The sequence below is a fragment of the Malaclemys terrapin genome, chromosome 14, assembly GCF_027887155.1.
Source record: "Malaclemys terrapin pileata isolate rMalTer1 chromosome 14, rMalTer1.hap1, whole genome shotgun sequence".
NCBI classification, from domain to species: Eukaryota; Metazoa; Chordata; order Testudines; family Emydidae; genus Malaclemys; species Malaclemys terrapin.
Window position 1 is genome coordinate 38,799,344 of NC_071518.1, and position 24,612 is coordinate 38,823,955.

A 24,612-nucleotide genomic window follows, 5' to 3' on the forward strand; every position below is an offset into this window, starting at 1 on the left:
AGCCGGGCACCCCGGGGCTGGCACTGCCCGGCCGGCCCCCGGGGGCGCAGGCGGCGGAGAGAGCGCCCCGCGCCGCGCACTTTCCTTTCGATTCTTCGAAAGCCGCGGCCGGGCCAGGGCTCCCGCAGCCGGCAGGGGGAGAGGCTCCGCGGCCGGGCCAGGGCTCCCGCAGCCGGCAGGGGGAGAGGCTCCGCGGCCGGGCCAGGGCTCCCGCAGCCGGCGGGGGGAGAGGCTCCGCGGCCGGCCGGGCTCTAGCCCCGGGGGCGCCTCCGCGCCCCGGCCGCAGCCAACTTGGGGCAAGAGTGTGTCGGGGCGCGGAGAGCCAGCCCAGCCCGCGGGCCGGCTCCCATTGGCAGGGCAGGGCCGGCTCCGCCTTCTCCCGGCCGGCCCCGCTATAAGTAGGTGCCGTGGCTGGCCGCTGCCTGTGCCGCACGCCGGGCACCGCTGGCCCCGAGCCATGGAGCGCTGGGTTTACGGCTCGCTCTGGCTCGTCTTCGCGGGCAGCCTCCTCCTGCGACTCTCCCGCTCCCAGCTGCTCCTGACTCGGGCCCTGCTGCACCTGGGGCTGCTGGTGCTGCTGCAGTACCTGTGCCAGGCGTGCCTGCCTCTGCCGCTCGGCGCCGCCCTCACCGCCGCCGGCTGCTTGGCCCTGGGGCGCGGGGCCCAGGGGCGAAGGCTCCCCGTGGTGGGGAAAGCCGTCTTCATCACAGGTGAGTGCGCCTGGCATCCGTGCCCAGGGCTCAGCCTCCCTCCTCCCCGGCGGTTAATGTTTAATCGGCCTGTTGTAGCTGGGACGCCTGCTTGTGCCAGGAGCTGGGTGAACTCGTCTCCGGTCAGCGCGTGCACCCGGCTGCAGTGCCGGGCGGGTGATTCCGTGTGTGTGTGTGCGTGTGCCCACGTCGGTGTGATGTCAACGGCATGCGTTCACACCAGGTTCCTGCACAAGGGCTCCGATGTCCTGTGGAAAGGGCCCACCCGGCCTGTGCAGCAGAGCCGTGGTTCTGAAGGCTCAACGTGAGATGGGCCGTGCGGATGCCTGCGGTGTGGCGTCCCGGATCTGCACGTGGCTTGGTCGTGAGGGCCGTGGTGATCCAGCCCACTGGATGGGCTGCTGCCAGGCCTGGGACGGAGGGAGGCAGGCTGCCCCTTGGAGCAGGATATGGGGGTGCGTTCGGGGTCCGCTTGGAGGCTTTTCTGCCATCAGAGGGCTCCCCTGCTGGTGGTGGTATAGCTCGACACCGGGTGTTCCTCCCAGCACCCAGAGTAAGTTACACTTGTATCGCATGGCCCCTGGCGGGTCCTGAGGGCGGGAGGTGGGGACAGTAGCTGGCTCCACTCCGTGGGCAAGGCCTACCACTGGCTGCCCCATAAAACACCTTCCTTCCACCTCCTCCTGCACTCGGCGATCTCTGCCTGGCCCAGCAGAACAGACAGTCGCCCCTTGTCCCGGAGAGCTGGACCTGCACGTAGAAGTGCTTCCCTGGCTGAAGGACTGCATGTCTACGACACAAAGAAAAACCCACGGCTGTCCCGGGCCAGCCGACTTGGGCTCAAGGGGCTCGGGCTGCGGGGCTGGTTCTTTGCTGTGCAGACGTCTGGGCTTGGGCCTGCGCTCAGAGACCCTCCCACCGTGGAGGGCCTAGAGCCTGGGCGCAGTCCGAGCCCGGGAGTCTCTGCAGCAATGAAACAGCCCCACAGCCTGAGCCTCACGAGAATTGTTCCTCGAAGGCGGCGTCTCCAGCGTGATGCTGGCACGCTGCCCCACAGCTGTATGGCTGGCTAGCCTGGGGCTGTGCCGCAGCCGGGGATGAGTCTCTGGCACTTCCCTCTTGCTCTCTGCAGCCTGGTGGGCTACTGGTACTACATGGCTGTGCTTACTTGTCTGACGGTGAACACCGTGAGATGCCCCTTTATGGGAGAAGGTGTGCACCAGTGTGGAGGGCAAGGTCATGGGAGCCTGGGCACCTCGGTCCTAGCTCCAGCGCTGCCCTTAGCTAGCTTTGTTAGTGAATCTCCTAGGGCCTCTGTTTTCCCTTTTGTAAAATGGGACCATTCATGTGCACACCCACCCATGCCCCTTGGAGAGTTCCAAGCCATCTATTGTAATGGCCAGGGCTTCCCTCTCCAGGGGCTGGCAGGGCGGGCCAAGGTAGCCCTCCATGAGCACTTCCTGGCTTCTTGGATCCTGATCCCTCCTGGAAGGAGCCCACTGACTGATGCAAATCACGATATGCTCCGACCGGGCGAGAGCCGTGGTCCGGGAGCTGGTGGGATGCTGAATGTTTGGGCGAGTACTTCCCAAGGGAGCAAGGCCCCTCTCCTTGCAGGAAGAGTGGAGTTTGCTCTTTGGCCGTTTCCAACAACGGCAGTCTGATGGGGTAGAGGTCCCGCAGTGTCTGGAGTGGTGACGGCCTTGCCAAGAGAAGAAGGTGGGAGTGGAGGAGAGAGGGGGAGCCTTTGGGAGGAGATGAGGCCAGAGGGACTTATCTGGGACGACACCTGTACTCAAGAGGGAGCTACAGAGCTTAAGGTGAGAGCTGACAAATGCAGCAGGTGTGAATGATTCAGCTGAGTGAAGGTCGAGGCGGCTGCAGATACAGGCCATGCTAGGGAGGGCAGAGCAAGCGTGTTCTTCGCTGAAAGCCGCCGTGCGTGATCTGCGTGGGCACATGGATGCTCGCCTGCATGTCTCTGGCGGGTCCCTTGGCATTGCCAAAGCGCCAGTGACTCCAGCTCTCCGATGCAGCGTGCTGACCTGGGATGCCGCAGAGCGTGTCGAGCAAGGCCTGTGTGTGGCACTGCTTATATAACTGGTGAGTCAGTGAGTGGAACGAGGTGTTCTTGCCCCAGGGCCTGGAAGGGACACTCTGCAGGCCTGCGGCGTTTGCTGCCATTTCCTTGAGGTTCCAGTTGCAGCTGGTGACCCGGGTCAGTTTGTGGCTGTGCCCTGGCCCGGACCTCTTTGCAGGGGCGGATGCCAAGTGCTTCATTCAGGCAGGACGGGCATCAAATCAATTTAGCATTTGCATAATAAGTGGCCCCATTCCCTGGTGAGTTAATTCAGGGCCCACTCCTGGCAAACAGGTTCCGGCTCTGCATGTGTCACTCCCTCAGCCAGAGGCACCCAGTCCCCAGGAAGAGGTGGGGGCCTTTGTGTGTCTGACCCGAGCCATGGAGAGCCATGTCTCTCCCCCGCCCCATGCCCTGGGGGCGGGGCAGCCTGAGGCAGAGGAGTGGGGCTCCTCTCTTCTTACACAATGCCGGCCACAGGAGCGTGTGGCGTGCACAGCCAGCCTCTGGCTAGCAGCCCTTGTCTTCGGCCCTCACTCGCTCAGGAGGTTCCCGTTGGGCAGTGAGTTCCACAAGTTACCTATGCAGTGTGTAAAAGCAGGATTGTCGCTACTGTGGGCGCAGCAGCGCCGGCCGGTGGTTCAAGTGGCATTCAGTTTATTTCCAGGAGTACCCCACTTTTTGGACCCCTGTTGCAGGCTGTGTGAACGCTACGAGAATCTGCGTTTTGCTGCTCGGTGTTGCCGCGTCATGCGCTGATTCAGACCGGAGCGGATAGACGGCGGGACTGCTTGTTTATAGAGCATTTTTAGAACACAATAGCTGTGTAACCCAATGGGAACGGGTGGTGAAAGCCTCTTCTACTGGCTGGTCCACAAAGCGGAAAGCCGTTCCTCCTGCAGCTCAAGTGGTACGGCTCTGAGCTGGGAATCTGCCAGACTCTAGGCCGTGCTGCTGATCTCTGGGGGATGTGGTTGGGGGAGGGCTGTCACTCACAGACAGATCTCTTTAAAACCGATTGTTTAAACCAGGATTGGGCAATTGTGGTAGCAGACTCCAGGGGTTCCTGTGGCCATCCCTCCTGCATGTTTGTTTGGGTCGTGGGGGCACCTGCTCGTGGGCGGAAAGGCAGGATCCACACAGGTGGGAGGGCAGAGCTGGCAGATGTGCAGGCAGGCAGTTGCTCCTGGCCCTAGTCGGGTTCCAGGCGCCCATGGGCGGCTGCAGTGTGTTTTGGGAGGCGAGCGAAGCTAGCGGCACCCTTCTGGGGCTGTCGCACCTCCTTGTGTTTAGCAGTTCTTAGTAACTTGTAAGTGGGGAGCACAGACCTCAGCCCTGGATGCGCAGGGAGCCCGGCTACTGCTGTCTCTGCTCCGAACGAGAAGGGTGTGATAGGATGGGACCGGCATAGTGGCAAAGGAAGCGTTAACTCTCTTGCCCTGGGAAAGAGCAGAGCTCTTTGCCCTGATTGCAAAGATACAGAGGGGGCAGGGAGAGAGGAGATCGTCCTCCCACTCTGGACAGGGGAATGGAAGCCCTGGGAACAACCACTCCTGCGAGACTCCTGGGAGCCCAGGGCAGGGCTCTGGGAACGGCTGAGCTGCTGCCCTTAGGGGCTGGCACTAAGTGGGCTCAAGCTAGCCTGCCAAAAAGAGCAGTGTGGACGTGGCAGCTCCGGCAGAGACTCGGACTCGACACCTGAGCTCAGCCCCGGATGGCCGCTGGGCCTGAGATGCTGCTTGATGGTCGTGGCGGCTGCGTCAGGACCCACCCAAACCGATGGCCGGTGAAATTCAGTGTTGATCGATTGCAAAGCCGTGCACGTTGGAGGGCAAACGGGAATTGCTCAAACACCGGGCAGGGTTTGAACCGAACCGCCAGAGGTGCTGGCCAAAGGTCCCCTTCAGTCTCCTCTAGCCACAGGCGGTTCACTAGAGCTGGCCCAGTCTGGATTCCGGCCAGGCCCCGAATCCAGCAGCAGCAGGAGCACGGATGGATGAGCCGCTGCTGTCAGCGGCTGGAAGGTGGGCAGACGTCCATTCGCATCCTCCTGGACACCTCCAACGTTCCCCATGGTCAATACAGAACATCCGTACCCTTGGTCATTTCCAGGGGCTAACTACTCTGTGTTTAAACATAAATACTCCGTATTTCTGGTTTTAATGTGTCTACAGGGCCGGTGCAAGGAAGTTTCGCGCCCTAGGTGAAACTTCCACCTTGCGCCCCCCCCACCCCCCCAGCCCTGCGGCAGCTCCCTGCACCCACCTCCGCCCTGAGGCGCTCCTCCCCCCATGGCAGCTCCCCCCCCCCCCCGGGAGCCATGCGGCAGCTCCCCACCCCAGCTCACCTCTGCTCCGCCTCCTCCCCGAGCACGCCGCCCCCGCTCTAATTCTCCTCCCCTCCCAGGCTTGCGGCACCAAACAGCTGATTGGCACCGCAAGCCTGGGAGGAGGGAAAAGTGGAGCAGCGATAGCATGCTCGGGGAGGGGACATAGCAGAGGTGAGCTGGCGCTGGGAGCTGCCGCACGGCTCCCCAAGCCGGGGGGGTGGGGAGCTGCCATGGGGGGTGGGGTTGTCTCAAGATGGGCAGGGTGGGGAGCTGCTGCAGGGCGCCCCCAAATCTTGGCGCCCTAGGCAACCACTTAGTTTGCCTTAATGGTAGCACCGGCTGTGTGTGTCTAGCTTCAACTTCCAGTCACTGGATCAGGCTAGACCTTTCTCTGTCAATTGAAGTCTGTTATTCAATATCTGTTCCCTGTGCAGGTACTTACACGTGATCAAGTCACCCCTTCGCCTTCTCTTTAAGCTAAACAGACTCAAGGAGCTCAAACTCTCACTTATACAGCAGGTCTTCTAAGCCTTTAATCAATCTTGTGGCTTTTCTCTGAACCCTCTTCAATTCATCAACATCCTTCCTGAATTGTGGGCACCAGAACTGGACAGTATGCCAGCAGCATGTTCCCCAAACTGGTGGTAATCTCTATCGTAAGATTTCACCAAGCCAGGAACAAATGTCCTTCCAAAATACTATACTAGTTATTACGAAGCCACAGACAGTCTCCCTCAGGCCTCGCCCCTCATGCACCACCCAGACAAACCAGACTTTATGATGAAAGGCTATTAAAACCAAAGTTCGTCGCATCTTAGGTTCTTCCAGTCCCAGAGAGGCACCCACTCACCCCAGGGCAATATGGACTTCAGGATCTCACCAAAAAAACCGCGCTGATGCCAATCCTCTAGTAAACTAACCTATTAATAACTCTTTTTATTACTAAAACCTTTTGTTTTAAAGTGAATCGTATATATTACAGTTGATTTCAGCGTCTGTAGATCAGTACAATAGCAGTGATGTTAAATTGGCTAGCTTGCAATATGTCTTTCTGGTTTACCCAAAAGAATGGTCCTCAGTCCATTGTTCAAAGCTTTCCTGGTTAGAAATCACAGTCCAGACATGTGGGGCAGGAATGAGGCTGGGAGATGATGTCACCTCCCCCCCCCCCCCCCAGTCCATGGCTCAGACACGGAGCTATGCATCACTTGCTGAAACATGGGGTTTCCATTGTCTCTGTGCTCTGAGGCGTCTTCAGGAGGGGTCCACTCAGGGGCATGCACAAGGGCAGGGGGAAAGCAGGGGCCTGCTCCCCCAATCAGTGGGGGCACAGAACTCCTCTGGGGCTGGGGTGGGGAGAGCGAGCTCCTCTGGCTGCAGGGGGCACAAAAAGTGCCTGTCCATATGCAGCCAAGTTTTTATTCTTGTGCATGCCCCTGGGTCCACTGGAAGAGTTGATTCTCCTTAATGCCCCATTGACACCTGACTGACATCAAGACTAGCCAATCTGTCTTGTGGGTGTTAAGCATGAACACAACATCTTTAGTAACAAGTATGTTTAGAAACCATAAAATTTCATATCTTCATACCCAATGACGGTTCACACATTTCCCTGAGATGTGATCTGTGGAACAGTGCTAACTTTTCCAATGATACCTTACAAGGCATACTTTGTACAAGATTTATCACAATTGTATAAGAGCTGTGACAATATTCGTGAAGACGGTCCCCTTCCTTTTTATACAGCCTCACAGCGTATACCTACCCAGGTCACCCTGTCTTCCCGTTTTAAATATTGGCATAACATAGCTTTCTTCCTGTCTTCTGACACTTCCCTTGTGTTCCAAGATTGATTGAAAATAAACAAATGAATCTATGAGCAAATTCATCCGGTTACATGGAACTTTAACTGACCTCCACTATATCAACAATGGGTGAGCGTAACCAGTGAAATAAGTGACCACAGGAATGGTAGGCCTTCCATCTCTTGGAGTCTTCAACACTGGATGTTTCTAGACCAAGCTTAGCCAATCACAAATTACTGGGTTCAGTTCAGGGGTACCTGGGTGAAATGTAATGGCCTGTGATAGACAGGAGGTTAGAGGATCTAATGATCTATTGTATTTAGATGGAATATACGGGCCCAAAGACTAACAGGTGCTAACAAGACCCTGCCACTGTCCAACATGACAACGTTAAACAAAGCTCAGGGGCTGGTACATGGAGATCTCTGCCTGCTTAGTCCCATGGCAAACCCAGCATTAAACGTCATTTAACCTTTTAGTAAAGATACAGAAGAAGGCAACCCAGTTCAAGTCTTTGAAATGTAAGGTGTTAAGTCAGGCTTCCGCCCTTGTTCCCTTTCCCTTGTAGCTGGAGAGAGCCTTTAGAAGGAAAAAACCTTTGTCTGACAGTCCTTTCGCTGGTGTAAAGATAGGAATAACTGTCCTGTTGGGGCAAAGATCAGAAATTAGTAGAGGCGGGCTGGAGCTGTTGGTTTTGTTGCTGCTGTTAAAGTCCGATCGCATTTCCTGCAAGACACAAACATGCAGAAGCCAAGAGAAAATGCAGCTTCTGTCTCTGGTGTCGACTCTCACTTATACCCTCATGGCTGGCGAAACACAGGCCTGGCTCTGGGATAGTCTGACGTGGGGCTGCCTCATTCTCTCCTGTGGAAGCTGTTCCGCTCTGGATTAGTAATGAAAGGGTGATTGGAGCAGGGGGACCAGACCTTGTGTCTCCTGCCTCCCTGAGGGCCCTAAACACCACGCTCCAGAGTCCTTCTTTCTGGCCGAATGACTAGTTCAGTATTTCCGGAACAATCCGAGAGTGACTGTATGAGACTGGTTCCGTAGCCCGGTGGTTTAGGAACCCGCCAGGGAGAGAAATAAAAAAATGTTGGGAAATCCCAACCTCCCCCACAGAATTTCAACATTGTTTAAACTACATTTTCCATCCAAAAATGCTGTCAGAAAATTCCTGAGCAGCTCTAGCTTCATGTTGCTTTGGGCCCCGACAGTCTCCTTTTCAACGTGCTCATTTGGCCTGACCTGGCCAGAGGATTTCACACCAACTCGGTTGCATCCATCCCAATAACCAGTGGCTGAGGTAGAGCACATCTCTTGGACAGGCATCCGGTCCTGCCGACGACCCTGCCTTGCCCAGCTGGCCCATGGTGAATGACCCTCACTATTTGAAAAAGGGCTTCTTTCCAGTCTGAACTCTGCTGACTTCAACTTCCACCCACTGGAACCTGCCTCCTGGATTGCAACCCTCTAGCGTCAGATCTGTTCTCCCTCTGTAGGTAATTATAGAGTGTGATCAAATTACTGCTTTACCTTCTCTTTGATACACTGCATAGATTGGGCTCCTTAAGTCCTATTTTTAAGTGCTCCGCTGAACTGTGTACTGAGCATTCAAGGATGTCATTAGCCCTCTTAGCCAGCATTGCACTTATCTACCATGACCTCCAAGTCCCTCCACATACACTGCTTTCCAGGATACAGTCCTGATCCTCTAAGTGTGGCATGTATTCTTTGTTCCTAGATATGTGACCTTGCATTTGGCCATATCAAAATGCATGTCTGAATGTACTCTATTTACCAGACAATCCCAATTGTTTTGTGTCAACGACCTGTCCTTGTGTAGTTTACCACCCTATCAATCTTTGTGTCAGTTGTAAAGCTCATATCATCTTCCTGATCACTGATAAAGGAATGAAATCTCATTGGCCTAAGAACAGGGTTCTGCTACAAATGTCCCATAACACATTTTCAGATCTATCCGATAGCATTATTATTATTATTATTTTAAAGTGACATTAACTGGATTAGAAACTGGCTAATAATTTAATCAAAATGTTACATCATGCTAAATCAAATGCCTCCCAGAAATCAAAGTTATAGTGTAATTGCAGTCACTGCTATCAACCAAACTTGTAATCTCATTTAAAAAAAAAAAAGATCTAAAGGTCACTTGATGAGACCTATCTCCCATGACACAATGTTGACTTCTATTAATTCTATTTGTCTCTAGTTCTCTATTGCTACAGTCCCACATCCGCCTGACATCCATCCCAGGAAACAAAATAGTGGAACCGCTATCTGGCCTGTCATTTTAAAGAGAGGCACAAAATCAACTAATTTTCTGGAACTTCCCCAGTTTGCCTACAATTATTCAAATCCAACAGTCCAGGCAGCCCCTCCCCAATTTTTTTAAAACTCATGGTGCAAGTTATCTGGTCCTGCAAACTGAAGAGCGTTTCGCGTTAGTAGATGCTGTTTAACATCCTCTTTAGTAACTGTTGGAAAAGCGTGTCCAGCAGAGATCCGAAACGTGGCTTATCGCTCAGGCCCAGATCCCCAAAGGGGCTCAGGCAGCGTCAGCTGCCTTGAAAATCCCAGTGCTGCACAGAACCTGAGCTCTGAGCCCAGGCTCGCCGTACGATGAACGGGGAGAGCACGGCACCTTAGATTGGGATCCCCCAAAGCCCTGCTGAAGCTAGCGCAGGGAGAGGGGCGTCCTTCTCAGAGGTGCCCTGCTCTGCTAGCAATCCCCTACCAGGAGTCAGGCTGCTTTGGTACCCAAGTTGTTCTTGCACGAAATAACTTAGGCACCTACCTAACTGTGCTCAAAACGCCTGAGGAGGGTGGGTGGGTCAGGGAGGGGTCTCCCTTATAACCTTTAGCCTAGTGATTAGGCCAGTCCCCCAGGATGCGGGAGTCCCCAGTTCAGTTTCCTCCCTCTGCCTGGTGAGGAGAAGGGACTTGACCAGGGGTCTTCCACCTCACAAATGAGCCCCCCTCACCACTGGGCGAGAGCGTCTCTCCCGCTCTCTCTGGCCCAGGTAATACTGAATTCAAGTGGAACGGCTTCAGCAAGAGAGACTGATGTCCGGGTATCCCATCGCTCAGTGGTTAGACTCCTGAGATGGGGGAGACCCCTTCAGACGGAGGAGGGCCGATTGTGGGGTCTCGCCCCCCCCCCCCCCGGGGGAGTGCTCTAAGCCCTGGGCTGAAGGTTCTGCTGGAGGCAGCTGGCTCCCCCCAGCTGTTCTGTGCAGAGTTAGGCGTTCTCCCCGCCCGAGGCCGGCCCTTGGAGAAGACAGGCGGAGGGATGCCCGTATTCACGTGGCTCGGGTGGGGGATAGGCGTCCCAGCGCCTACAGTGAGGCAGCAGCGCAGGGGTCTTGAGGTAGGTGCCTAGGGAACCCTTCCAGCAGAGCCGTAGTTGCCTACAGGGCTGGGTAGCGGCTAAGCAGGGGTTTCAGGGATCATCTAAAATTGCGACACAGACCAGGGCAGAAAACATTAAAAAACAAACACTGCAGCAGCCCCTTGAAGACGGTGCCCAGGGAAACTGCTCGTCCCTAGACCTGGCCCTGCTTGGGCACCTACGTCCATTTGTGGATCACTCTGACCCTTCCATCTTTTCTGCGTCGTTCTGACGATTCTACCTTCTCCATCTGGCAGACGGGGGGGGGAGAGGGGCCTGGCAAAGAAGCTGTGGGGTTTATGCTGAACTGTTTGGGGGGTTGCTACAGATTGTTGGTGCCCTCAATAGCTGGTGCCCTGAAGAAAGGCCTGAGCGGGCTCTGGAAGTGGTGGTTAATGCTTCCTGGCATGGGAGACAGGCCAGCAGCCTGCAGTATCTCTGGAACATCAGAGGGGTGGCATGTTAGTCTGGGTCTGTGAAAAGCGACAGAGCCCTGTGGCACCGTACAGACTGACAGGCGTATCGGAGCGTGAACTTTTGGGGGGGGGGGACACCCGCCTCCTCAGACGCGCGTGGTGGAAATTTGCATGAATACGTATGCAGGAGTGCTCGTTCCATCATTTCCCCACACCAGGGGCTCTTGCACCGTCTGAAACATTCGGTCCCAGCGGCTGTAGGAGACAGGAGGCTGGATGGACTCTCGGTCTGATCCCCGACAGCTGTTCTGAGGGATGGTAGCGTTCAGTGCTGCCTCAGTTTCTCTAACACTGCTATTTTCCTTGTATGGCCCTTCAGAATTACCCATAGCAGCCCTGGATCATTTCCCCTTCTCGGTCCCCCTTTTCGGACACCGCTCTAATTTTGGAGGGGCTGCCCCAGGCCTCCCCAGTCCCTCCCAGGAGGTGAGGCCACAGGGCAGCACTAGAGATGGACTCTAGGCACCCTGCCCCCAAGCATCCAGGTGACCCCCCCCCACCCGTAGAACCAGCCCTTTGCAGCACGCTCCCCACCTCAGCCCATGGAGAGGGAGCTAACGCTGGCTATGCCTCCTGGTCCGATCCTGTGGCTGTTCTGTTTCAGCTGCTCGGGTCAGAGGCGCTGCTCTGCGCCTTCTCCCTCCACGTGGGCCATGCCAAGAATTTGTTCTCTCCAGCTCGAGTTCACCTCGCCCATTTATCACTCAGTGCTCCAGACTTGAGCTGCGGCCAGGAGGCGCTGGCTCTGCGGCTCCCCCACAGACACACGCTCTTTTGTTCACCTGTTTCCCCTTCCCAGAATCAAACCTGACACTGGAGATCCTCTTCCTCCGTGTGTTCAGTGCCTGGCATCTGCATGGCCTCTCTGCCCCATGCCTGGCAGTCCCCCAGACTCGCTGCCCCTGAGCCATTCCCAGGCTGCCAGCGAGGGGAGCCCGAGATCGCCGGGGCCCGAGAGTGCACGTCCAGGCCCTGCTGTTGGTCTGTAAGCCTCGGCCTCAGCCCAGTTTGCCTGTTGCTTTGCCTCCCGGCTGCATTGGGGACGGGAGGTGATGCTGAGCGTCCTAAGGGATTGTGACGGAGCACTGGCTGTTTAGAGAGGGGAGCAGCGGCTGCTCCAGGCACCAGCACTCCAAGCGTGTGCCTGGGGCGGCAAGCCGCAGGGGGCGGCGTGCTGGTCCCTGCGAGGGCGGCAGTCAGGCAGCCTTCAGCGGCATGCCTGCGGGAGGGCCGCCTGTCCTGCAGATTCGGCGGCAATTTGGCAGCGGGTACGCTGAAGCTGCGGGACTGGCAGACCTCCCACAGGCATGCCGCCAAATCCACGGGACTGGGGACCTCCCGCAGGCATGCCGCTAAATCCACGGGACTGGGGACCTCCCGCAGGCATGCCGCTAAATCCACGGGACTGGGGACCTCCCGCAGGCATGCCGCCGAAGGCAGCCTGCCTGCCATGCTTGGGGTGGCAAAAAAACTAGAGCCACCTCTGGGAGGCCCTGGATTAGTCAAAGGTGTAACCTGCAACAGGCTCGCTGCTGGAGCCTGGAGGGGCCTTTCCTGGATGGCTCCATCTGGGGGGAGGCAGGACAGTCTGGGAGGGTGATCTCCACCCATCAGTTTTAGGATCTGTTCAGTTACTGGCCACTTTGCCAAGGGCTAATGTGCATCCGAATCTTCTCTGCATTGGCAGAGGGTCTCGAGAGCGCTAAACTTTTTGGTTTGAGAATATTCCTCCTCCCCCAGCCTGGATTGCAGAGGGTCAGTGGGATGGAAGCTGCCGGCTTTTCCCTTCACCATCCTGCGATGCAGCAAGGTTCAGTCACGGGCAGCAGGAGGGTGTGTGGAGGGGTGCACGTCAGAGGAAGCATGGGGGACCAGGAGTAAGGAGGTCTGTGCTCTTTAGTTTTCACCAAGGCTGCAGTAGCTGCCTTGCAATAACTTGACATCTAGGAAGAGGGGTGAGCCAAACGGCTGGCACGTGAGAGGCAGGGCAGGCTGACCCCGAGAGCAGGTGCTTCATGAGTGAAGTGCAGGAGTACAGTCTGGGTGTGTGTCTGCCAGGACAATAGTTGAAGGGTTAGGCATATGCACGGAGTCTTGATCCACACGGCTCGGACCTGCTTACTCAGGCCAGGTGTCTCATTAGCACCAGCATTGTCTCTGGACACTCGTCCCTGTATCAATCCCAATATTGCCTCTTTCCCAGGTGGCTAGAGCAGGACTCGGTTTCGCTTACCACGGCAAACTGTAATCCCGAGGAATAAACACCTCACTGGGCGTGTCTGCCGTCCTGGGCAATCGCAGACGAGGGCGTACAGGTGTGTGCCAAGGGAGGGGTTTATTCCAGCCAACAGCCGGCGCCGGTGGAATGGAACAGGCGTGGGAGCTGCCCAGTGGGTTAAAGAGCAAATGCAGAACACGACACATGGAGGCAGGTACAGCTGATGCTGCATGACTCATGTCTGAAGGCCCCTGGGCTGTTACCTCCTCGGCCCTGGGCACAGCAGCAGCGTGCGTGGCTCCATCGGCTCTCTCTCCACAAGTGCCCACGTTTTTCTTTGGTGGGTCCTTCCAGCTGGAAAGGCCTGAGCCTGGATTTTGCCTGTGTCTGTGTGACTTGCGTGGCCCATCCTTAGCCTAAAGTGCTTCCTCCTGCCGTTGGTCACCCCTGTGCATTCCCCCATGGCTGCCATCACTAGGACGTTCTCCCAGGCTGGGGGCTGCCTGCTTGGGGACCTGGCGTGTTTCTCTAGCAGCAGCAGCTGTCCATTTGCAGTAGGTCTGAGTGACCTGTTCTGGGATGAGCTGGGCAGTGAGGGGAGCCCCCCCAGGGTAAATGAGCGGGGCAGCCCGCAGGGCTGGTAGAGAGGACCTGCTTCGTCTGGGGTGTCCTCTCCAGAGGATGCAGCTGGGTGCTGCATAGAGCAGTGTGTGCTACGGGGCAGGCTGCCCCCAAGCCAAAAGCAAATCCGGCAGTAGGCGGCAGGCTGGTCACAGGCCCTTCCCCGTACCGCTCCCTGCAGGCCCGGGGCAAGCCGGGCGCTGAGCTGCCAGGGTTTTACTGCACAAGAGCCGTCCGATCACAGCCTTGCGCAGCTGTGGAGGAAGCGGTCAGTGTGGCCGGGCTGCGGCCCGGTCAGCTCCCTGCTCCTGGGCCGTGTCTCAGGCTGTCAGCGAGCACTCACCGGGTACGGGGCAGGGAAACGCCCGCGCTGGCCCGTGTCCGTGGACTTGGGCTCGGGGCTACAGGCTCTTGAATTGCAGCACAGACGCCCGAGCTCAGGCTGCAGCCTGGCTACACCTGCAGTTTGACAGCCCAAGCCCCGTGAGCCTGATCCGCTGACCTGGGCCAGCCTCAGTGTGGCCGTACCCAGTATGCTTCCAGTGGTGTAGCCGGGGTCTAAGTGTGGGGGGAGCAAACATAAAAAAGGCGCCCCCCCCGGCTCCTCCTGTTTTTCCCCCCCCCCCCCTCCCCAGATTAACCCCGGGGCCCGGCTCAGGACTCCTGTGGGCTTCCTGGGGGTGCGGATACCTCCATCCCCCCCATGGTCCCGGGAGAGTCTCTCCTGCCCAGCCCGCTCTGCAGGTGTCCCTCGCCGGACTGCGATGCCCGGCCCCACCCGCGGGGTCCCGTCCTCCCCGCCCCGGGCTCCAGGTTCCTGCGCCGCGCCAGGGCCCCCCGTCCAGACAGCGCAGCCTGCGCCCCTGCCCTGCGGGCCCAGCCCCAGGGAGCCCCTCACCCGGTGAGGACCCCCCAGTGCAAGGCACCGGACCCCCGCCGTTCACCTTCTGTCCTGCGCCGCCGCCTGTCCCCGGCCGATCCCGGCCCCGCGCTGCTGGCGGATCCTGGCTCTGGCTCCAGCTCAGGGTGGGGAGCACTTGGCCGCCGAGCCCTGAGCCGCCGCAGGAGGTGGCTGCGCCCGTGGCGATGTTGGGGCTGCATGGGGTGCGATGGCCGAGGAGCCGGCCCCCTCGCTCCTCCAGCCACACCTGCCGCCCCCCCCATGACTCCTCCAGCTGTGCTGCCCCCAGCGCCGGCCCGGCAGGCGCCGCTTTTGGGGAATGTGCTGAGGGGAAGCGGCTGCTTCCCTTGCACCCTGCTAGCTACGCTACTGTATGGTTCACGAGCTGCTGAGTAAACCATTGCTGGGAGTGGCCGCCACCGAACGAGCGGCCTGCACGACGGGAGTCCCATCTCCTGGGCTGATGTCCGAGGCCAAGCACGGGCACCTGCTGGGAACTGTGGTTCAAAGGGGGCTAACCTAGCATTCGACGCAAGCTGCAGATTGCTTGTCCGGTTCTGATCCAGTTCCATACCAGGGGTGTTCGGACTGGGAGGTCCGGTTCGGGCCAATCCCTAGTGACGCCACCTGCACTCCTTCACTTGTCTCACTAGCTTACCCCTCCTCTGCTGCTTGCACTTATTGGTGATGTGCAGTTTTGACACCAGGTTGTGGTGCTGGTGAACCAGGTTCCGGTTCTGTGCTGGGGGGGAGGTCGGGCGTGGGGGCTTTTGGAGTAAGAGCAGAGCTCGTGTTGAGCAGGGAGCTCTGGTTCCTTGAGCTCCCCTCTGAGGCCAGGCTCCATTCTGCGGGTAGTAGCCACCGAGCTCCCCTCTTGGGGGGGCGGGGCGGGCTGGGGCTCTGTTCCGCGTTGGTGATGCTCCCAGAACCTCCCAGGCCCCCTGCGACGCAGCGATTCCCTCTGTCCCCGGGACGGTTCCTCTCTCCCCTGTGAGCGCCTGGTTATTCCCTCAGGGTTAAGGTTTGGGAGGCTGGACGGACACTCCAGCTGACAGCAGTACAGAGGAGCCCTGCTTTGTTCACCCAGCCTGGCTCCCTTCCCAGCCCCTTGCTGGTCAAATCCACAGCTGCCCAGTCCATCCGCACCAAGGGGCATCCACCGACTTGCACGCTTCTAAATAATATGACCAGGCTTTCCTCCCTCCGCGGAGACGTTCCTTGCCTGGGTTTTGGTGGTTTGGTTTCGGTTTCACCCAGTGCCTTGCATTTGGGCACAGAACGTTCACTCTGGCCCACAACCAGCACCTCCAGCAAGTACACCGTAGTGTGGAATGATACTAGTGCAACCTTGGCATTCTAGCCCGGTTCTGAGACTCCTCTGACCCTTAGCAAACCTTGAACACCTGCTGTGCCGAATTGGAGTCCGAAGGCCAATGTCTTCAGAAATGCCCGCTGACTTGGGTTGTCTGTCTCCTCGCTGTTGGCTTTAGACCCCCGGGTTCCTCAAGCTGGGCACCCAAAATCAGTGGGTTTGGGGAGCAATCTTATTTAATCGTTTTATTACTGACGTTGGCACAAAAAGTGGGAGTGCGCTAATAAAGTTTGTGGATGACACAAAGCTGGGAGGTATTGCCAATATAGAGAAGGACCAGGATATCGTACAGGAAGATCTGGATGACCTTGTAAACTGGAGTAATAGTAATAGGATGAAATGTAATAGTGAACAGTGCAAGGTCATGAATTAGGGGATTAATAACAAGAATTTTGTTATAAACTGGGGACGCATCAGTTGGAAGTAACAGAGGAGGAGAAGGACCTCGGAGTATTGGTTGATCACAGGACAACTATGAGCCGCCATTGTGATATGGCCGTTAAAAAAGCTAATGCGGTCTTGGGATGCATCAGGCGAGGTATTTCCAGTAGAGATAAGGAGGTGTTAGTACCGTTATACAAGGCACTGGTGAGACCTCATCTGGAATGCTGTGTGCAGTTCTGGTCTCCCGTGTTTAAGAAGGATGAATTCAAACTGGAACAGGTACAGAGAAGGGCTACTAGGATGACCCAAGGAATGGAAAACCTGTCTTATGAAAGGAAACTTAAAGAGCTTGGCTTGTTTAGCCTAACCAAAAGAAGGCTGAGGGGAGAGATGATTGCTCTCTATAAATATATCAGAGGGATAAATACCAGGGAGGGAGAGGAATTATTCAAGCTTAGTACCAATGTGGACACAAGAACAAATGGATATAAACTGGCTATCAGGAAGTTTAGACTTGAAATTAGACGAAGGTTTCTAACCATCAGAGGAGTGACGATCTAGAACAGCCTTCCAAGGGGAGCAGTAGGGGCAAAAGACATATCTGGCTTCAGGACTAAGCTTGATAAGTTTATGGAGGGGATGGTATGATGGGATTGCCTAATTTTGGCAATTAATTCATCTTTGACTACTAGTGGTAAATATGCCCAGTGGCCTGTGATGGGATGTTAGCTGGGGTGGATCTGAGTTACTACAGAGAATTCTTTCCTGGGTGTCTGGCTGGTGAGTCTTGCCCACATGCTCAGGGTTTAGCTGATCGCCATATTTGGGGTGGGGAAGGAATTTTCCTCCAGGGCTGATTCGCAGAGGCCCCAGAGGTTTTTCGCCTTCCTCTGCAGCGTGGGGCACGGGTCACTTGCTGGAGGATTCTCTGCACCTTGAGGTCTTTAAACCACAAGTTGAGGACTTCAGTAGCTCAGACATAGGTTAGGGGTTTGTTACAGGAGTGGGAGGGTGAGGTTCTGTGGCCTGCGTTGTGCGGGAGGTCAGACTAGATGATCAGAATGGTCTCTTCCGACCTTAAAGTCTCTGAGTCTGAGTGCTGGCCTGGCTCCACTGCACCTTCCTGGGGAGGAGCGGCGTTGTTTTCAAAGCCAACAGGACAGCCAACAGCTTCCGCAAATCTGTGCAGGGACGTCCCACTGGGAGCTGCTGGCCCCCAGCTGGGGGTGCTGAGCCCTTGAAACCTGCTCTGCCTGGTTGTGGAAATCCAACTCTGTTCAGGCCTCCATGTGCCTGTGTTCTGCGATTCCCTCGCTGCGTAATGATAGGGTTACCATATTTGAACATTGAAAAAAGAGGACACTCCACGGGGCCCCGGCCCCGCCCCAACTCCGCCCCTTCCCCTCCCCCGCCCCACCCCTTTCCCCGCCCCTGGCCCCGCCCAACTCCGCCCCTTCCCTGCCCCCATTCCAACCCCTTCCCCAAAGTCTCCGCCCCTTCCCCTGAGCACCCCACATTCCCCCTCCTCCCTCCCAGCCACACGAAACAACTGCACCAATTCTAAAGTCAGGCACTCCACTAGTATAGACTCCCATGACTTTAATGAAGCTGCTCAGTGGAGGATCTGCCCCAGCGCTCCGTTTTTGGGAGCGGTCAGGACACGCAGCTCACACTGTTCTGTTTCCCAGCTCCCCAGATGCCTTGGAGCACCCAGTTCTCCTCCCTGCCGGGTAAAATCCCGGACATTTTGAGCTATTTAATTCTTTAATTCTAAAACGTAATTCTTTATATGTAGTGAGTCCTTTCCTTTCTTCAGTTTTCTTTCTCCTCATGTGCCCACGCATACTTCTCTGCAGATCGCATTTTTCTCAGCAGTGGTTGATTGCTCTTTAAGAAGGCATGAAAGTCTTTACAAGAAGTTTGTCTGAAGTTGTACTGTACAAGTAGAATTCCTTTCAACGACTCAACATTCAAGTTGGTCCTTTCCTTTGTCCACTGGCTTTGCATCAGTGAAAAAATTCGCTCTACATTTGCATTGTGAGAAGGAATAGCAAAGAAAAACTGTGCAATCTTTAACAGTTCTGAATGACACTCAATGTTTTTGGATTTCTCAAAATATTTGGTCCACTTCTGGTGTGCTAGCAAATTACTGAACTCTTCATCACTGTTGCAACTTTCTGTAAACTTCTTCAGGTTGCTGAACTGATCAAAACACTTCACGTCATCAATTTGCATCCCCTTATCGGTCAGGTACTTGATACAAGGTTCCACATCACTCCAATTCGGTGTCTCACTCAGGGTAATCCACCTGAAACAAGAGAAGTCTTCAAGGGGTCTAAGCCACATCTCCAAATATTCTAAGCATCTGCTGTACATATTATTCACTTCAGCACAGAATTTGTCACACTCTTCATCAATTCCTTCCATGCGCTTTTGTGCCAGTAGTCCCTTAACTTTCAGGGACATAAAGTTGTGAGTCTTGCGTTCAAGAAGGATAGTCTGAACCGAGTTCAAACTGTTCAGCACTTCCACAACAGAATTGCTTTCCCTTTCGATTTCTTGGATGTAAGTTTGGAATACACTCATGAGTGAATGCATGTGCCAGAGGTAAATCTCACTTAATTCATACTCAAAAAATGTCTTAAGCACTATGGGTGGTTTGTCCTGTGACAGAAAGAATGACTTCAAGGCTGGAAACATCTGTATCAGCCTTGTAATGCCCGGAAATAATGACAGCCATCGTGTCTTGCTATGAGAAAGCAGCTTTCTGTATTCAACATCAACAAACTCACAGTACTCCTTCAGTCGCTCAGTTCGGACAGTGTAGATATGAAAGTACTGGTAAATTTTAAAAATAATGTTCTCAATGTCAATGTTCATTCTTTCTGCTGCATGGTGAACACAGTTGTTCAAAATGTGTGCTGGGCAACCCACACCAATTAATGTTCTCTTCTGCAACAACTTCTTTAAGTTTGCAAACACGTTCTTTCCATCTTCATCACGCCGGAGTCCTCCAAACATTGTATTGCAGTTGTCACCTGTAAATGCAATACACTTCTCAAACAAACCATTTTTTTCAAGCGTTTCTTTTACGTAATGAGCAATTGTGTCGGCAGTCTCATTAGGTGTGTTCTGGACCTCAATCAAACTTGACTGCAAACCGCCATTCTTCCAGTTGAAATACTGAATAATTACTGGAAATATTTTCACTGAACCGTGATTGCTTCCATCTGTAGCAACTCCACAGTAAGCTATGTCATTTTCTTCAAATGTTTTCAGAACAACATCAACAGAATGTGGTGCAAGCACGGAGATAACAATTGCTTCTGTCTTGGTTCTAGCACTTGAAAATTTCCGTGCCACTTCAGAATCAGGGAATGTCTTCTTCAACAAGACAGATGTGCAATCCATTGACTTAAAGCTATTATGATGCTTAACAGTGTGAAATGCAAACGCACCCTCTGCTGCAGTAACAGCATCCTCTGATTCGCTGCCTGGTTTTACAAAATAATCTGTCAATTTTGTTGATGAGCTCTCTCCTTGAACTGCTTTTTTGTGCTTGTCTGAGTCCACATGAGTTTGTAAATCATTAGCACCTTTATTTTTCACAGAGATGTAAGTACCAGGTCTACATACCATGCACTCAGCTTCCCATTCATCTCTACCACTTCGAAAACATGGGAACTTTGTCTTTAGTTCTGCAGTGAATTTACACTTTCGTTTTGGCATTGTGTTTGCTCCTAGGACCAGGGGCAGCCAGGGTCTCCACGTGCTGGGCCCGCCACAAGGCAAGCTCAGTGGCTCCCATTGGCTGGGAAAAGCTCCAATGGGAGCTGTCGGAGCCAGCCCCTGCAAGTCCTGCCCCCACAGCTCTGATTGGGCAGGTATTTCGCAGTGATCCACCACACTGCTGTGTCTCATCACAAATGGGGAGCTGAGTGCCATACAGCACACCCCAGCCCCAGGAGCTCTGATCCACTTGCAGGCAAGGCAGCCCGATGCCCATCGCAGCCAGAGCTCTGATCCCTCTGCACACTCCTGCCTTTTTCACACTGCCCTCCCTTCCTCCCCCACCAGTCAGTGCTTTTTGGCGACTCCCCGGAGCAGCTCCCCCAGCGCTGCCCCCCACCTGTGCAATCAGCGGCGCATGGTACTCCCAGCTTTGCTGGCATCCCTGGCTTACCTTAGAGCAGGCTCTGGCGACTGCTGCTGCTCCCTGACTCTTCGGCTCTGTTTAAGAGCCGAGCTGCCCTAGTGCTACCGGCTTCAGGCACTTCTCCTACCTGGGCTCCAGCTGAGCTGCTCCTCCCAGCTCAGACTGTAAGAGCCGAGCTGCTGGCTTCGGGCAGCCCTCCCCTACCTCAGGACCCAGAGCTGGCTGGACACGTCCCTTCCCCAGCTCCAGCCGAGCTGCTCGGCTCCGCCCCCTCAGACTTACAGAGCAGAGCTGCAGGAGCCAGCGTTACCGGCTTCAGGCAGCACCCCCCCTGCCTCGGGACCTTGCACCGTGGGAGCAGCTCAGCTGGAGCCGGGTAGGAGAAGTGCCTGGCTGGGGGCTCGGGGTCCGGAGGCTGCCTGAAGCCAGTAGCGCTTGCTCAGGCAGCTTGGCTCTGTAAATCTGAGAGAGGAGGAGTGGAGCAGAGCCACAGGGGGAGAGGAAGTGCCGGCCATTTTCCCGGACATGTGTGGCTTTTCAGCAATTCCCCCCGGACGGGGGTTTGATTGCTGAAAAGCCGGACATGTCCGGGAAAAAGAGGACGTATGGTAACCCTACGTAATGAGTGCCATTAGCCGGTGGCCGCCGGGTCCAAGCTTCCCTGTCCTCGCGTATGCCAGGGAGCTACCCGCAGCAGGGGTGGCGATTTTAGGCCCCAGTTCAGCAGAGCTTTTTACTCACGTGATGCAAGCATCAAATTCCAGCGGAGTCTGGCCCTTCTGGCAAGGCCTCGTTCGGCACCCGCTCCGGGCAAGCTCCCGCACAGGCGAATCCCAGCTGTCTTTGTTCGCTGAGCCATCCGCAAACAGATGAGCCACGGCAAAGCCCGAGACGCAAACCCCCAGAGAACATGTTGGGTTTCCAGGAAAGAATGCAGCTGGCAGGGTTTTTGTTTATTTCCTTTTACAAAACAGATTCTCCAGCCTCTGAGGACAGCACCAAGAGGCCCTTGGTGTTTATTGTAAGCCAGGTATGATGTCCAGGGACAGCGTCCTCTGTGCAGAGCCCTCACTCGGATGTGTCCAGAGGGGGAATCGAAAGCCTCGCAGTGTGGGGGTGAACACTGCTGGTGTAGGGCAGGCCTGCCCCACAGCCCCCTGCGATTCCGGTTCTGAGCTTCTCCCTGCCTCAAAGCAGGCAAGCCTTGGGGTGACTCTCGGCAGCAAAAGGAGCTCCTGGGACCCGAGGGTTCGCTTCATTTCATTTCGGATCTGATGCGGGGTTTGAATTTGGGGCTGGAAGCACAAGGGCAGAGCATTACCCACCTGCCCCTCTTCCCCTCCCTCCCAGCTGCACCTCTCAGTGGTTCCTTAGGGGGCCTATGCCCAACCCTGTCTGCCCCATGTGTGTAGTTCACCCCCTACATGTGCAGGGGTGGGCCTGCCCCCCCAGCCTCCACTCCGCACTGGGCGCGCTTAGAGCGTCCGGGCAGGAGCTCAGTCTGGGAGGAGCCCAGGTGTGACTCAGCAGAGCACTGGGTCTGCCAGGGACATTGGGAGCGCCTGGAGGACAAAGCCTGGCTCGACCAGGCCAGCAGTGGGGCGTGGTGCAGACAGTCCCTGGCGTTTTAGTGCTCACTGGGCTGGCTGGGCAACGTGGCCCTGGGTAGGACCGAGCAGGGAGGATGGCCTAGTAGGCAGGGCACTAGTGTGGGAACTTGATCGACCGGACTTCAAGTCACTGCTCCGCCACAGGCTTCCTGTATGACCTTGGGCCAGTCACTTAGTCTCTCTGTGCCTCGGTTCCCCTCTGCACAGTGGGGAGGCGGGCGCTGCCCTGCCTCCTAGGGGTGTGGAGGGTAAATGCGCTGATGCCCCAGGGGCTGCTCTCTCACAGCCGCCTGCAGAGGGCTGGCTGGGCTGGCCCCACCTGGAATCCCAGTCCCACTGAGTGCCACGGAGGCATCTCCTGCCCTGGCACACCCCGTCTGTTGGAGTAGTGTAGGGCTGATTACGCTGGGCCTAGAGTGCTCCTGGGTGGGGGAAATTTCCCCAGTCCCTGTGTAGCTGCTGGGTCAAGGGGAGCACAGCCCTTGTATGGAAAGAACCCCTAGATGTGGGGGGGGGGCCTGGTGCCTCACAGCGGGGGAAATGGCTGCATGACCAGAGATCCCCGGTGAGTGGTCTGTGGAGGGCCACCGGTGAAGGCAGAACCGCTGAGCTGCATGGGGGCTGTGGGTTTAGGCCCTGCCCCCAGTCACGACTCTGTTTCCTGGGGTGCTGACGACTCCCCTGTGACACCCCCGGGATCTTGGATGGCTCGGCAGCGTACCTGGCTGCACCGCCCCATCAGGGAGAGCAGGGCCCGTTCCTGCAGCAGGGCAGAATTCACCCAAGCGTCCTGTCCCGTTAGAGAGAGCTGCGCTGGCAGGAGCCTTAGAAGCCATCTACTGGGACTCCTGGCTCTGCTGCAAAGAGCTGTCGCAGGAGGCCGAGGACCCCAGAGAGCTCCAGCTCCCCCTTCCCTCCCCTCCACCTCCACCTTGGGTCTTGCCAAGCAGCCGAAAGCCATTGCTGGGCTGTGGAACAGGACAGAAGTCACGCCTGTGGCTGTCTAGGCGCTCGCCCGCTGGGTACCGCTGCCGCCTGGCTGCAGGTCTCTTGGGCACAGGAAGGTGCAGGCAGTCATTGGCAGAGCTGGGCTTGGAAACCGGCTGGAGCTCCTGGCTTCCTTCCTGCACTCTGGTCACAGCCAGCCAGTTGGAGAATCTCCATAAAGGTCAAGGAGGCCCGCGGGGCAACGGGGAAGAATCCAAACCAGACTATCCGGTCTGAAGGTGACAAAGAACCAAGAACACAAACACCAGCTTCTCGGCCTCCCCGGGGCTAGGAAAGGACCTTGCAAGGTCGCGGCGCTCTTGCTTCAACTCCCTCGCGGAATTCCGATACTGCTTCTCTTCGAGCACTAGCCACCAAGCTCAGAGCACGAGCCAAGAGCGGCTTGAAACCCAAGGCAAAGCTGCAGCACACAGGTGGCCTCTGCAGATGTCTCTCGGTGGGAAGGATCCCTGCTTGGGGCCAGGGTAACGCCGTGCGGGACCTGCCCTGCACAGACCCCGGGGGGCTACAGGCCAGGGGTTCCCAACCAGTCCTGGGATCCCACATCAGGTAGCCCCTGCTCCTTCAGCACCCTTCTCCCACTGACCAGCCCCAGCATTGGGGATCCTGGCTGCCAGGACTCCCTGGGGAGACCAGCCCCCAGCTGAGTCAGCCCTGGGCTGTGCTCTGAGGAGCGCCATGGGACTCAGCACAGGGAGAGGCCTGTGGAAGCTGTGTGGACTTGCTGCCCTTGCCTGAGAGCTAGCAGCGGCCTCCTGCAAACCACTGTAGGCCTCCACCGAGGACCCCTGTCAAGCCGCAGGGCAGGCTCCCAGATGAAACCAGGACACCTTCTTTCCAGCTCCAGCTTGGCGGGGGGAGGGATAGCTCAGTGGTTTGAGCATTGGCCTGCTAAACCCAGGGTTGTGAGTTCAATCCTTGAGGGGGCCATTTAGGGAATTGGGGTAAAAATCTGTCTGGGGATTGGTCCTGCTTTGAGCAGGGGGTTGGACTAGATGACCTCCTGAGGTCCCTTCCAACCCTGATAGTCTATGATGTTGACATTTCGCAGCTCTTGGTTCTTCTGCCTCTGCCTGTTAGCATGAAGTATCTGTTCTCTGATCCCATCTCCCCTGGGGGTACTTAGAGAAGGCTCAAAGCCTTCTCTTGGCTAAATTCGAGATTGGCCTTCTTGAGCCTCTCACTGTCTGGCGGGTTTTCCAGACCTGGAGTCATTCACGTGGTTCGTCTCTGAACCTCTTCCAGGGTTTGAAGGTCCTCTTTGCAGCAGGGGCCCAAGAACTCGACCCTGTGTCCAGTCATGGGCTCCCCAGAGCGGGACTGATCTCGCCAGTGCATATAGAGAAGTGACTTCTCCTCCCTACTCCGGCTCCGCTTTCCTTCGCTTGTTCTTCCTGGCCACGTCGTCGTATGGGCAATTCCTGTTCAGCTGGTGTCCACCAGGCGCCCAACCTCCTTTTTCTGAGTCACTGCTTTCCAGGGCATAGCCCACCACCCTATCGGTCTGACCGACATCCTTTGTTCCTAGCCGTA

The 24,612-nt window shown here is 56.3% G+C and overlaps 1 protein-coding gene across 1 annotated transcript in view; it reads left to right on the forward strand.

Moving 5' to 3' along the window:
* Positions 1–409: 409 nt before the first annotated feature.
* The window catches only part of HSD11B2 (hydroxysteroid 11-beta dehydrogenase 2), a 54,153-nt gene continuing 29,950 nt past the window's right edge, over positions 410–24,612 (forward strand). Inside the window, exon 1 of the mRNA XM_054048584.1 lies at positions 410–710. Coding sequence (XP_053904559.1) covers positions 458–710 — 253 coding nt within the window. The 5' untranslated portion in view covers positions 410–457. The remainder of the gene's footprint in view (positions 711–24,612) is intronic.